This window comes from Brachyistius frenatus, unplaced genomic scaffold, assembly GCF_029030835.1.
Source record: "Brachyistius frenatus isolate BFR_SWC_R1_liver_20210118 unplaced genomic scaffold, ASM2903083v1 Contig_5, whole genome shotgun sequence".
NCBI lineage: Eukaryota > Metazoa > Chordata > Actinopteri > Embiotocidae > Brachyistius > Brachyistius frenatus.
In genome coordinates, this window is record NW_027210604.1 from 5,652,838 (window position 1) to 5,668,859 (window position 16,022).

General features: G+C 40.7%; 1 protein-coding gene across 1 annotated transcript; it reads left to right on the forward strand.

The window, feature by feature from the left end:
- The first annotated feature begins 5,077 nt into the window (after positions 1-5,077).
- On the forward strand, positions 5,078-6,617 carry pou4f3 (POU class 4 homeobox 3). Its single transcript, XM_069718483.1, has 2 exons — positions 5,078-5,201; positions 5,587-6,617. The coding sequence occupies exons 1-2, from the start codon at positions 5,079-5,081 to the stop codon at positions 6,526-6,528; spliced, it is 1,065 nt and encodes a 354-aa protein (XP_069574584.1). The 5' UTR covers position 5,078; the 3' UTR covers positions 6,529-6,617.
- The last annotated feature ends 9,405 nt before the right edge of the window (positions 6,618-16,022 follow it).

Consider the following 16,022-nt stretch of genomic DNA (forward strand, 5'->3'; position numbering starts at 1 on the left):
TAGCACATTTTATTTGAAGAAAACACTGAGCTGCTATGAGCTGTGAAAAAAAACACACAAAAAAAACACTGTTGAAAGACCCAGAGAGCCTCCATCTGAATATTGTCAGACAGTGCTCAAAACCAACTCTACAAGTACAAACCCAATGTGCGAGTTTCGGTGACAAAGATGTATATTCTGTGCTTTGCCTTCTTTCCTCAGGGTGGGAGGAATTACATCCATCGAAATTGATAAGAAAATGTGCTCGACGTGAAATGGAAACATTTTTCACACGTCACTTGCTGCCATTATCATAACTCAACCAAACTGATCATATCCAGTTACGTAACCGGTTAGAATTAAGCATTAAAAACAAAGGAGATCTTAACTCATTAGTTTGTAGCAGCCTTATTACTTTACCTACACATGCAGGCAGACGTATGCGTATAAATATTTACACGCACATTTCTGCCTGCGTGCGAATAGAGTCGGTGACAGAATTGATTTCCTTTGTTCCCTGATGCACAACCCTTTGCAACGCTTACCGTGACTTCCTCCCACCTCCGATGTTGCTAGTGCTTTTGTCTGGATTGCATAGCTCACTGTTGATACTCCTGCCAGCGACCTCATTGTCCCACTGAAAGGTGACATTTTCGGCCCCGCCGTCACCGCGTCGGTCAAAATGAGGCGCGTGACGGAAGGCTTAATCCTTTTCCCTTTCGGCACTTTGTACTTCATTCAGATTTTCTCGTGATCCTTTTTATTTTTTTTTAATTATTTTTTTTAATGAGGTCACCGACATGTTTAAGGGACAAACCTACACTGGCAAGGATCTTGCTTGTGTAAGTGAGGATTCAGGGAAGGTCTCTCTCCCACTTTTTTTTTCTTTTCTACTATCCTCTGTATGCTACCATCACACAATAGTGTACAAAATGTAAAATGTTTATTGGATAATAGTTTTGGATTTGTTACTGTTTATATTTGCAGGATGTGGATGTATTTTCTTCATGTATTTTGTTTGTAAAAATGGATTTCTAATTTACTAGCATGTTTGCTTTTGCCAATAAAGATTGAGGAATGGGGTGCTTGTAAGAGGATTAAAAAAAAAAAAAAAAAAAGAGAAGGAAAAAAAAAACATGAATTGGATCTTGGAGGAAAAAAAAAAAAAAAAAAGTTTTAATTTAAGGAAAGAAAATTGACTCAAAAGATGTCGGCATTGGCGAGGGGAAAAAAATGCAAGCAAAAGCATTCCAGAAAATATTACCCTATACTCTTGTGTGGTCTCCTTCATTTTCCGAGTTATCATAAAAACACATGGATGCCAGATCTCCTCAGTTAAGTATATATATATATATATATGCATATATAGTGTTCACATTTCAGTATAAACACTTGCATTTAAACATTCTTAAGATACGATCAGAATTACCTGTAATTCAAAAGAGTCTCAAACGTAACTGAAGACTCATCTGACTGAATCCACAGCTTCGCTACTTAAACTCACCTAATTCTTCATTGTTACAAACCTTTGAAGGAAACGAGTGCATTAAATCCTTCTTAAACGGGAATTAACTGATCGTGGAATGTACTTCTAAATGCTTCTCCGAAAGATTAGTTGTCAATATTTGCTTTCCATCACCGATTCCCCTTTAAATTGCACATTGCGTGACAGGTTATCTAATACAGGCCCGGTTTAAAGTTAAGAGGAAGTTGCCCCCCTTTCCGTTTTATTGACTCTCAACATTGAAGTTTACGCTCAAAAAAGTGACAAGTGACTAGGTGGAAGCCACTGAGTCCTAATATACAAAAATAACAGCCTCCGTCTCATTCATTATTTTCATATAATGGGGCGTCTTGGTGTCCACTTAGCACTGACAAAAAAAAAAGAAGCTGTACTCAAACTGTCATTCATTTTTTTTAAATGTTGTTTGGTGTGATGGCTGGGTTCGGTTCACCAGAGAGACTCGGCAAACTGTTGCGGGGATTTTATACGGACACCTCCCAGCTGATCCGAAACAAAGCCGTGGGACAATCGCACGCTTCAAAACAATCATTCCAGGGGACTTGGTTTACACAGTTATGACAAGTGGAAACAAGGTGAAGCTGGAGCTGATTTAACTTTGCAACTTGTAAAACAAGGTTGCAGAATCAGAATTACACAAATATAGAATCAGTGGAATTGGGTAGTTAGAATTCAATAACCCGCCTTCTATTGTGTTTCGGAAAACAAACCAAGCTGGTGGTCATGATGGTCATTTTGACAGCCAAGCCCCCAAATGAAATCCCGCCACATCACAGCGAAGACGATGTTGCTCAGCGAATGTGGCATATTAAAATATCACTGAATAACGCATGAGTGCTTCTTACTTTAGGAAGTCAAGTGAAAACACTCAGAATCTGTTCAGCTTAATGCAAGAACTGTCGGCTGCTCCCGGGAGAGGCCCTGACAGGAACTGGGGCCCTCGCAGCGTACTGTTCCTGGTGACCTGATGATTGAGAGGTAAAAAAAAAAAACAGTTGGAGAATGGAAACCATTTAAGGTCGGTATGATATTTTAAAAGGTATAGATACATAAATCAAATATAAGACAACAAAAAAAATGTAATATTTTTTTATATAATGGTATAATGAAATAACATTTTAAAAAGCGATGTGTACATTTTGAAAAAGGATTAAAGTAGAGAGTCATTTTCAGTTTGGGCTATTTTGATGTTTTCACTAAATGCATTAAAGAAAGGCATTCAGCATTTATTTGGGTTAAACTTTTTCAGTAATTTTATATATGGAATATTACAAAATCAATCAGCTGAGTGAATAAATACAATATGATGGCAGATGTAGTCTTAAGACAACAATTTAAGTTGGGGTGAATGGGACATACTGAAAAACTCGGAGGCAATCAATGAAAGTAAAACTTTGTTGCACATAAACAAACAATCGTATCAATATGTGTGAAGTACAAGATGATGTTGGAGCTTAATAAACTCAAAAACAAGAACAACAACAAAAAAAAAGTTAACACTTTTTGATCAACTGTATTCCTGAATGTAATTTCCAATATCATAAAAAACTAAAAAAAAAATTAAAAAAAAGCTGTTGATTGGTAGTGAACTAAAGTTTTTTCTAAAATGACTTACCACAGCGTGTAATAAATGCTGTGACAGCAGTCAGGTCATCTGGTGGAATGGAGCTGCAGCTGCACGCCGTCCAGATGGAAAAATGAAAAAAAAACAGCCACATCTGGCTGCAAATATGACAAAGCTCTTCATAAAACATGTCAGATGCAATCATCAGGATGTGAAAAGAACAGGGACGGCAGAGTTGTAAACAATGACCAGTAAATTATGAATGATCTCTGCCATATAACTACTTGGGGAAAAAAGGGGGAAGGATGAGAAAAGAAACTTCACGCTTTGTTTAGAAGTCTGTCATATAAATTATGTGGGATCTATATGCACAGTTTTCAGACTGCTTCATTCATGTGACTATTTTTCTATATAAAAATTAATGGATTTAATTGATTTAAAAAAAAAATGTAGAAGTACTTCTCTTTGATGTAATTGCAAAGCTGGAAACTTGAATGCTGTTTTCTTATGCTAAAAGGAAAACGTTTCTCTGATGTTAAAGGGATACAGCTGGGGGCCCGTGCTTGTGACATCACAAGTAGGTTGGAGACCAATGCTGGTCCAACAGGCAGCTTACAGTGTGATGTGGTGGAAACATGACGCCTGCATTGCACGTACAGTAAGGATGTTCTTTCAGTGATGAAGGAGAAAGGTTGTGCCTAGTAGTAGTATTTTTTAAACTATTTGCATATTCTAGGGAGGAGGCGTAGGTGTAATTTTAATCATTTCTCATTTTCTCACACCATATCAGACAAAAATTATCATTCAAAGCTGTTTTAATGTCTTCAAACATTCATGGAGCGGCTCTCGAAAGGGATCTCCATCATCCGCAAATCCGAATACTGTCTATGTGTGCCTCCCGTCCCTTATGCCCATGTTACTAGTCACTTTATACAGGTCTGAAAGTTTGGCTGCAACAGGTTTGCACGGTGAGAAAAGATCTTGGCTGTTTTAATCTGTGTAATGAATAAGAACATGCCAGCATGGTAATGGATGCCTGCCACCGCGCTGCTAAATTATTCACAGTCTGGGGAACCAGAGAGGTGGCCAGCAGGATCAGATGGACCCGTTGTGTCATCAGCCCGCCTCCGACCGCCTGGCTCCTCTTTCGGCCCGTCCACCTCGGCTTCATGAGTTTTAACCAGGCAGCCACATGAGAAGCAGCCCGAGGATGGGCGTTCACATGGGACGGAAGCAGGCCAGCCAAGGCTGCCGGGTCAACTGGTCAGCAATCTGCAGGTCTTAGATACAGCTGGGAGCATGTGGGATCAAAAAGTAGTTTTCTGTTGTCCATCCATTCATCCATTCATCTGCCCGTCCGTCCATCCATTAATGTACACAGGTTATGGTGCTGAGCAGTGCTGCGCTGTCCATGGTGCTGAAAATGACTGGAACACGGTGGTGGCTGAATTCATGGTTTCTCTGCATGTCAGCTTGTACATTGTTGACATTTGAACCTACACTGACTACAAAGTTGTGACAAGATGTGTGTTATCCTGCTCAAAACTCATGAAGAAGAAGTGATAGGCCACAAATGGTGATGTGATGAGATGTACTGGAATACATTTTTTTTTTTTTTTTTTTTAATCTCGCTTAACAGTGCAGCAAAATTGTATGAATGACAGGGAAAAACATTTTTAAACTATTATTTCAACGATCTCGTGAACTAAGAGCTTTTTAATATGAATTTTAATTGAGTTCATTTTTTTCGACACTTGCGCACAAAGGACACGATTTTGCAACTTGTAAATTGAGCATAAGAGCAGGTGGGAGGGAAGAGGAGGAGAGAGGCTGAAAGAGGAGGAGGAGGAGGAGGAGGAGGGGGGGGGGGGAAGAGGGAGAGAGGGATGCCGGGAGGCGCGGCCGATGTTAACAGTTCAGTCTGGTGAAGGAGAGCAAAGGAGTTCCGCAGCTGTCCGCCACCCCTTCTTTCATGTCAGGGGCCACACTGCTTGCGAGGTGCTCGCAGGGAGGATGATGATGACCATGAACGGCAAGCAGCATTTCTCCATGCACCCGGCTCTGCACGAGCCCAAGTATCCCGGCCTGCACTCAGGCTCGGAGGGCATGCGCAGAGTCTGTCTGCCCGCCCCGCAGGTACGTTCAGGTCGGGGGGGGAGAATGGCTGGAGTGTACTGGGTGAGAGGAGAGAAAAATATCACACTGGAAATGTCTGTAAAGTTGATTTGACAGGACTTTGTTCTATCCGCTATCTCTCTCTCTCTCTCTCTCTCTCCTCTGTCTGTGTCCCCCCCCCCTCCTCCCCTCCACCTCTCTCCCTCCCAACCCCTTTCCTCCCCCTCTCATCCACATGTCTATTCAAGCAATGCTCTTGCTTTCATATTAATTTTTATGACCTGCGCTTTGAGGAGGGTTCTCTCCTCTCCTCGGTGCTGCTTGCCTTTGGAAAATGTTTTTTAGATCCTGAGCGCTGCCTGACAGAATTCCCCACTGACTCCAGTATGCGCACTCTTGCTTGCAGCTGCAGGGCAATATATTCGGAGGCTTTGATGAGAGCCTGCTGGCACGGGCAGAGGCTCTGGCGGCTGCTGACAGCATTGTCTCTCACGGCAAGAGCCACCCGTTCAAACCAGACGTGACTTACCATACCATGAGCAGTGTCCCCTGCACCTCAGCATCCTCTTCTTCCTCCACCACCGTGCCCATCTCCCACGTACCTTCCGCCATCGCCTCTCACCACCACCACCACCACCACCACCTCGGACAGACCCTGGAGGCCGCGGACCTCCTGGACCACCTCTCCACCAGCCTGGCAGTGACCGGGATGGGTGCTCCAGAGCCTCCAGGGATGACTACGCCGTCGCACCACCACCAACACCCTCACCATCACCTGCAGACCATGGGGCAGCTGCACCAGGCGATGGCCACCATGGCCCACCCTCACTCCCTGTCGGTGCACGGCGGCATGGCGTGCGTCAACGACGTGGAGTCGGATCCCAGGGAGCTGGAAGCCTTCGCCGAGCGGTTCAAGCAGAGGAGGATCAAACTTGGGGTGACCCAGGCGGACGTCGGGTCAGCGCTGGCCAACCTCAAGATCCCCGGAGTGGGGTCTTTGAGCCAGAGCACCATCTGCAGGTTCGAGTCCCTCACCTTGTCCCACAACAACATGATAGCGCTCAAGCCGGTTCTCCAGGCCTGGCTGGAGGAAGCCGAGGCTGCATACCGAGAGAAAAGCACCAAGCCGGACCTTTTCAACGGGAACGAGAGGAAACGAAAGCGCACTTCCATTGCCGCGCCGGAGAAGCGATCTTTGGAGGCTTACTTTGCCATCCAGCCCCGGCCCTCCTCGGAAAAAATCGCGGCCATCGCCGAAAAACTGGACCTGAAAAAGAATGTGGTTCGAGTGTGGTTTTGCAACCAGCGGCAAAAACAGAAACGAATGAAATACTCTGCGGTGCACTGAGTTTCACACATCATGAATAAAATAGCCTACTACATTTTTGATCGAGTGATTAATAATAGCCTAAGTAGCCTAACTAACAGGGATTTATCAACAGCTCTTCACGTCTCTTCTGGGATCGTCTCCAAAAAGACTTTTTAGTCCACTTTTTTTCATTTCGTCTCTTGCACTCACTCTTCATCGTTGCACTTTTTTTTTCTTTTTTTTTCCCATTTTGTTATTAATATGGGACTCACACACGTGTTATAGAACTGCGAGGAGGGTGGTTTTGATGTTGTTTATCGTGAATCTTGCACACACTGAATTTTCAGTCAATTCACCCTGACAATTTGTCACATTCAGGGAATATTAACTCGTTTTTATTTTTGAAACCATAACATGGAGTTTAAAGGCGACATTTATGGGCTGTTTAATTGTCAGCGGTGTGAAACTGATCTTTTAAAAGAGAAAGATGACTTTCATGAAAAGATCATTGCATTTTATTTTTTGTAACATTGGTTGGGATCAGAGTTTGTCCTCCACATCACTGGCTCTTTGTGCAGAAGTACACCATCATATCTTGAACTATATGTTTTCACCTCTTTTTTTCTTTCTTTCTTTTTTTTATATGTGGAGACTTTAGTGGAATGTGAGTTCAAGGATAAAATGTTCAAACGTTCACTTTTTAAATCACTATTTTTGCAAATGAATCTGCTCTCTTCGTGAACTGTGTGATCGTAAATTTACGCACAAAAACCAGTAAGTCTTTCACCAGGTATGACACTTTGTTTGTCTTGAATTATTCAGAAATCGAAACGACACCTTCTTATATGAGGCACATCCGTGTGGCTTTGGCTGCTGCTATATTTTAGTATTTTGATGTGAACATGTTTTGGAGCATTACAGGTGAGCTGTATATATTATTTTATAGCTCGGATATATAAAGTATATATATATAATACGTCACCTAATTTAAGTATTTATTTTTTTCCCTCACTCTTGATTTCACTTGAAAAAAAATGTGTGAAATTTAAACTTAATAAATTATTGGTTATTTTCTAAAATTCCTATGAAGCGACTTTATTTTTCTGATTTATTAAACTGTACTATTTTAATGTCGAGGCGGAGGCACGAGGCCTGTAAATGTGGCGTATACATTGAAAAATATCCAACACACCCTGAGATGCACCAATGGGCTATACAATCTTTGTAAACTGTTTGTTTTATGGGAACTCGCCCGGCTGTTTTATTTATAAATCCCCAGACCTCTGCTGGGATTAAATATGCATTGTTTTATATGATACAAGCACCAGAGAAAACGCAGGGGCCTCCATTTTCACAATGATTTTCACGCCGTGGAGCGCAGAGCATGTGCCCTCCACACGCTGCTAATGGCCCCTTTCCCTCTTTAATTAAAGCAGGTTTAATTATGGATGCCTTCATGTCACCGGGTTATGTCGTGCGTGGGGTTTGAAATTATTAAGTAATGACGATGCAATATTAATTATATATTGGTATAAAACGAAGTAATGTGGAGGAGTTGGGAGTAGAAGTCTGACTGGGAACTCTGGTGACTCTAGGGACTTACTGGATGCACCACAAATTGACCCAGGGAAGAGGGAAATTATATGTTTCTTGTTTTTTTCTCTCTCTAGCTCGGCTTTAAGTAAGTATTTTATTCCCTTTGATATGTTTTATTCTATTTTTCTTATTTTATTTTTATTTGAGCTATTTGCTCAAAATTGGAAAGACGCACAACTGTTACGCGTCTCATATAGCCGTTAAAGATTAATCTAAAATTATTCATATTTTTATAATTAGATGATTATTTGTTCTTTCCGTATATTTTAGCTTATTGACTGGGAACCAATTTTTTTTTAATGCTAAAGTTAAAATGTACTCAAAATTATTGATTATTTTCTGTGTATCCGCTAATGTGGCCACTTTCACCTGATGATAATCAAACGCTTCCCACAAAAACAAAAAACAAAAAACTAATTTAAAGCTAAATTTAACAAAAGCTTCTGCCGGAATCCAACATGACCTGCGGTTGTGTGATTTTCCCTGTGAGACTGTCGGCCGGTTGTGTTTCTTTTTTAGGCATGAAGGAGATCAATACTTTACACGTTATACGGAAACGTTTGTGGGCCTTATAAATATTCTCTTTGATGATGAGAGGCGATTAATGGAAGACTATAATTTAGGGAAGATAAAGAAGGTAAATTGTTAACCCTAATATAGTTTTCAAATTATGCTTTTCTCTAAACTGTGTCACATTTTTCTTGACGTTTTTATCCGGATATATTTCAATTTAGCCGTCGTTAAAAAAATAAAATTTAAAAATGTTAAAAAAAAACCATCAAACTCTAAGAATGAAAACGAATAAAGTCCAGTTTCTCTGTGCTGAATGAAGCCATTTCTGACGTAAATGTAAGGTTAAACACGAGTTGAATAAAGCAATGTGAATAATTGATCTTTGTAATGCCAGTATTGATATCATAACCTCCTACGTGGTAAGTTGAGCTGCAGGCTCGTGAGCGTTCGCAAGCAGCATGTGGCGACCGAGGGCACTTCAATAATTCAGCAGCAGCTGAAAGGTATATTGCATTTTCTCATGCAATAACTGGAGGTGTGTTGGGGCCCAATGTGTGCATTATCTGCATAAAAAGCCGTTTTGAATCAAACTGCAGATAGTGTACTGTTCAACACATGGTGGAACATTCTGAAATACAGAGTTAAAACCTTAGACTGGTGTTTGAGACAAAAACAAAATTAAAGAGATTTTTTTTTTTTTAAATGAGTTTGAAAGAGAGAGAAAGAGAGGAGGGTGTAAGAGAAACAGAGACAGTGTGTTTACTTGAGATGTCTTCATGCAAGGAAGACCATTTTTGACAGAATGAGGATGAAAGATATGTTTAATTGCTGAAGAATGCACACGCGTGCGCACGCACACACACACACACACACACACACACACACACACACACACACACACACACACACACACACACACACACACACACACACACACAGAGCACAGGGCTGTCATCCATGGGAGCAGACTGGGGGAATGTGAGGGGAGCGGCGGGAGCCAAAGACACCCCGAACTTAATAATTCATCCGATGCCAGTAGCAACAAATGAGAATGTGACCAGAGGGAAGGAAGAGAGCTTCCACTGCGCTCTCTATTAGTCACCTTCTATTATCATCAGAAGCCAAACCAGCGCAGGACCAACCTATACTGCTCGTCCCTATGCACATACAGTACCTGTGTGCGCCCCGAGCAGGTCTGCACACAGTGAGATTGTGTTACTCTCTAGAAACTTGAAGCCAAAGTGATGGATGTCTTTTACAGGTAGAGCAGGAGATGCTGTCCATCTGCTGTTCCCCTCTCTGTCCTCTACACTTTGCTGTGAGAACCCGCATTATTTGTGTTTCTATTCAAGTTATGGCGAACAGAAAAGCAACAACTCCTGAGAAACTGAAAATAACAGAGTACTGTAATAATTCGGAGGTGCTTTAATTTGACACTATTAAAATTGAAACGGAAGGGCGACGCACCCAGTTTGCACTTGTTTCTTAACAGATTAAGACTTTAAAAACCTCTAATGAGCATGTAGAACACAATGTATTGTTATAAGGAAAATGTAACTACACAACAGTATATAGCAGCTCCACCTAGGCCAGTTAAAGCCACATCAGTAACGATTCATCAATAGTTTACTACATGCAGCAATATAACTTTTACAAGTTATTTTGCCTGCATTATGGTGCACAAGTTCTCTGCACTTTAGAGGTTTAGACTCTTCTCTACCATACAATATCATTAGGGATGCATCTGAGAGTTTAAGAACTGTCTTTAGCAAAAAGAACAAGGAGTCCTGCAACAGATGGAAGAGCCCCGAACTTAACATCTGAGATCACACGAAGAGACAGAGCTGCAACACAACCTAAAACCAGATGAACTGTGGCAAGTTCTCCAAGATGACTGGAACAACTGCCAATTACTTTGAAATGTTGGAGCTTGGTATTGTGACCAACCTTTGTCTTTTTTCTTTTTTTTTCTGATTCATGCACAAAACAGAACATTTATTCAATAACTATTCCGATAGGAAATTAATTCCAGCATCTTAACTATGTGGGCATCTTGCGTTTCTCTACGTGAAATCACTGTAGACGGACTATTTCAGGGTTTTGGGCTGCTGGTCAGAGAGTTTGAGGACATCACCTTGGTCTATAAGATGAGCCTGTTAGTGCCAATTTTTCACTCTTTTCTAAAATTTGACACAGTAAATGACTAAATCAGTTAAATCATTAAAAAAAGACTAAATGAAGAGTCACAACTAAAACAACCTTTCTTATAGTATTTTTAAACGATTATAATGATTTGTACATTTAAAGCAAAACCTTGTCCGACGGTGATTTTTGCTCACATTTTATTTATCAAATCAACCAAATCAGTGATAACACTTAAAAAAAAACACACATATATGCTCTGATTTAGCAATAACATTATTATGCACAAAATGATACATCTAATATTGTATGAGCTGTGCAGAAAGAGCGAGGGAACGTCTGAGAAGGAGAAGCATTTAGAGTCTCACTGTGCTTGAGGTCAAACTGCCTGCAAACTAACACACTGTGCATTGTGCTGAGACTATTGAGAAGTGCACACACACATGAAGAGATGGAGCATCCATCCACCATATCAGATAAAAGAGGCAAATTTAAATAGTGTTCCAATTTCCTCACTGAGCTCCGCTGAAGTGTAAATTTATGTTCTGATTCCCAAAATACAAAATAAGAGCGTGGAATTGAAAGGACAACAGAAGGGTGTATATTAGAGACACTCACAGAAACTCATTTACATGCACTTTCTTAATTCATTCAGCGGTCTGAACAGTATTATACACCCCATTCATTATTCAAGTCTTCTCCATTATAAAAGTGCCCAGAGAAATAAGACTAACCCAGCCAGAAATAACTCACTGTGGCGTGATTTCTTTCTCCTTCTACAAAGCACTTAGCTGGTCAGGTGCAGGTCTGCACACAAACTCAGATTAGACTATATGAACATATAATCACCATACAGTCTGCTGAACATAATAATCCTCTCCAAGAAAATGCGGCTGTGGTGTAGGGAGACAGAGGGAAGGCAGACAAAAGGAAGAGAGAGAAAGAATTGTTTAATGGAGAGGCAAGAGTAGAACAACAGAAGAAGAAAGAAGAGTTATGACAGTCAGAAAGAGAAGATGAAAGACAAAGGAAAAAGAGGAGACACAGGATAACGTGACAGGAAGTGCTAGAGTAAAGAAAGAAGAAAATAAAATAAGAAAGGGGGGATTTAAGGAAGAAAATGAAGGGAGAAAGCAAGAAAATATGAACGCGAGGAAGGAAAGATAGGTAGACGGTGACTTAAAGAAATAACGTGTGACAGTAAAGTGGGAAAGAATAACAAAGAAAAAGAAAACAGAGGATAAGACGAGTTAAAAGAAAGAAAGAAAGAAAGAAAGAAAGAAAGAAAGAAAGAAAGAAAGAAAGAAAGAAAGAAAGAAAGAAAGAAAGAAAGAAAGAAAGAATCTCAGACGTCTAACAAGTCTGTTATCCTGACTGACTGTCTGGATTTCGTTTTTTTCATTTCCAAGTTGATCATGTCAAGGTGAGTGCGTCCCTGCCAGCTCAGACAGTCTGACACTAAACCCCTGTGACAGCAGGAGCACCCGGAGGACCGACTGCCGAGAGGACGGGAGGCACGAAGACGCTCCACCATCCTGCAGTGGAGACACCGTCCAATCAAAAGCCTTGTCCATTTAGATTCTGAAGGCTAATTTAATTAGGCTAATTACTCAATTGCGTCCTCCGTGTTCCACGTCTCTGCTCCATCACAAAGCTCAGAAAGTACTTTGATATACAAAACGTCTGATGGAAACTGCACATGTAAGCAAAAGAAACCGAATTATCTCGTAAAACGCACAGTCTCTAACTTGAAAATCAAGCAGGAAGCTGTTTATGACCTGGAGTCATGAGAAAGATTTACAAATTCTTAAAGTAGAGAAAGCCACGAAAACAACAAACACATACTTTGCAATATAGCTACCAATTAAGACTCTGCGGACACCAGATCTTAAAATCTGTGTTTCCATTTTGTTAGTATTAAACCAAGATGAACAACTGGCCCTTCATGAATAATAATCCGGTTGCCAGCAAAGTAGGCTACATACGCTTGAAAAACCATACTGCTGGCAGGAAACACACGTATCGACATTCCTGTGTGCATTCTGTATTGCTGATCGTCTTGAGGGTGAAAAAACATGTAAACAGGGAAGTGAGATAGCAGCTCAGTGCTGACATGCTCCGTCACCACTGATCCTGTCTGCTGATGGAGGGCACATGGGAAAATAACAATGGCTGTGCCACTGTCTTCTCTTCTCTCTCCCTCCACGGAGCCGTGCCTTTGAAGATAGACATGAAAACGGAGCCAGGCCACAGTGGGGCCCCCGAAGGAGGTCCCCTGGCAGATGCAGACACCCGCCCTCACCCCCCCCCTCCCCCTCCCGCCTGCTCCCACCGGCCCCAGGCCCCGAAGACAGGCCCGAGGCTAATCGACCAGGAACACAATAAAGAAGCAGCAGAGGCAGCCGGTGCTGAGCGTGCACGCCTCTGTGTGTGTGCACTTCAAATGGAAGAACGTAACGCGACCATATTTATCAAGCCGCTCTGAGGACGAGTAAATGATCCAGAATCAGCTGGGCCTTTTACACACTTAAAGAGATTTATGTCTACATGAGTCCGGTCAATGAACGCAGATTAGAAACTCCTGTTGTGAGACGTTTGACACAGACAGTATTCCACGAAAGACCCCATCAGATTAGGTGGAAAAACGAAGCTGTTGTGATATGTTTGACTAACAGGTCAGGGTGTACGAGTGCCATGAGGTTAATCGAGCTTACTGCATACAAGCAAGCATTCCCTCATGGAGTTTTAATTTGGAGCCACTATTATGCTCTCGGTAATCTAAACCAATAGTACTCAAACAGGCCTAAAACTAATCTCGCTTTATCTTTTGTTTAAGGCCACATGATGGCAGTCATATAGATTCACATAAATTGCTGATTTTGATGTTTTTGAGACTGAAAGTGATCATGATTTTTGTGTATAAATATGAAATAGTTTTTTTTTTTTTAGATTTTGTAGAAACACACCACCCTAAAACTAACAAGGTGGGTGTACTGTAAAAAAAAAAAAAAAATCATAACGTAAATAGATACATAATTCAGACGAAGGATTTTACAAATAATAATCACACTGCTGAAACAGTAGATGGGTCAGGGTTTCCCAAAAATGTTTTGAATTATATGATAGATAAAACTGATTCTAGAAATATCTATAAAATGGTCATATCATTAAAATGAAGACATTTTTATATAAAATGTCAAAATTCTAAACAAATTTTCTAAACAAAAATAAGATATTCAACTATATTGTCATGGCTTTGACAGGGATTCACAAAGAGCTGCAGTTAGCCACATAGACTCTATTCTGTGTGAGAAATATAAAGCTTTTTTTTTATTTAGATTCAGTGCCGCAATCATAATAATCACAATTCTTGAAAGGAACTATTTAATCCTCAGGCAGGCAGCTATTTCTTTTCCTAACAGGGATTTAAACCTTTACCTGCAGGTCCAGGTGCATCCTATATATATAATTATATGTCACAAATAGGTATCTGCAGTGGTAGAATATATCTAAATACCTTTATTTATTCCCATATATTTGTACTTTTTAATCCCAAATATGCATTTCGCTTATAAAATTACCCAACAGTACAAACAACTGTTAAAACTAGCTTCCTTTCGACCTGCTACAATATTAAATATGCCATAATTTGCCACATTTTGCTGGTAATACTTGTCTGTTTGGCTTCATTAACCTGTTCAAAGGCTCTGGACACTTCTTCCACCACCGTTTGTGTTTATGGTCCACAAGAGAATGATTAGTTTGGTGACCCGCTGAGCATATAGAGGATTATCTTCTCTTTACTGAATCGATCCGAGAGTTTATCTGTCCTTTGACGTCCTTGAGGGGAAAAAAAAACACAGGAGAGAAGGTTTCACAAAGTATCGGGAATATTCCAACAGTGCTATAAAAAGCACTGTTGAAAAGAAGAGTGATTCTCTCTTTATTAAGTAATGAGGGAGCCACGGTTCAGTAGCGCACATACACACAGCCGAGCGCCACACAGAGACCCAGCCACCACCAAGAGTAAGCCTCCTCATAGCTCTCACATTGCATCAAGTCACTGAGTGACGGGTACATTGTCCAAGGCAAGGGGGAAAAGAGTGGTGAAACGTGTTTCTCTCAGAGAGGGAACTGGCTCACCACAGCCAGCCAGAGCATCTTACACAAATGTATTTCTGGGGCGCCCCGATTAGCTGAGTGCACTCCACGAAAACAGGGTTCTTCAGAAGTTCTTTGTGGGCTGAATGATTTACAGAAGCGTTCATTTTTGAGCAATCCTTTGGAACTTCTAAACGTTTCTGCATTGCATTTTAAGATCCTTCAACGGTTCTGCACACATACACATACTTTATGTTACGGTTGACCTGGTTGAAAAGTAAGTAATCAACTGTATGCCCTAAATTGGAAGTATAATGTAATGTTTTCCAGTTTTCATTTCATTTTCATGGTTTATCTATTTTGAATCGGGGAGGGACTGTTTAAAGTGTTGTTGCCATTTTGAATGAGATAAAGATTACAAATGAAATGTATACTTAAAAAAATGTCATTATTTGCCAAAGATGTTAGTCTTTACTCATCAAACATACAATCATCAAATTCTTCAATTAAGTTTTAACCAGCTAATTGGGGGCAAATCAGAGTACATCCCATCATTGCATCATGATAAACAACACAACAAAACAGTGAGACGAGAAATTTGTAGCCATTTCAATCCACCAAACACAAGTTTGGAATAAAATCGAGATTTCGAAAGATGTTCAGCTCTCACTGAAGGGTGAACATTACGAGGTCTAATCTTCCTCGAGTCAGCTGTTTTAATATTGTTTGTTGTCAGCTTGATACTTACAGTAACTCAAATAGGATTCAACTGTGTACCGTCCTCCTTCTGATAGTTAAACCAGATGTGTGGGAGAACACAGGTTTCATCTAATGCCATTAAAGGCCAGACGAACCCACTAGGGGGCTCACTGACCCATGTTTCTCTCACTGTGCTTTCTCTGTGTATCAACATGCCTACCATGCGTTGTGTCTCCTATAAAACACCATACAGTTTAATTTGATCAGTACTTGACTATAATTTCACCTAGAAATATGCACGAGTAATATCAATTACAATATTAAAGGTGTTTAAACAGAACTTTTTAAAACATGGGGCCTGTACAAAGTCAGGTAATAATCAGTCAAATATAACAAAACACTGGCACACAGTGAATGTGAGGCATTTATAGTCCCAGGGCCACTGCTGGCTTCGCATTGTAGGTAATGCTACCATGTTCTGA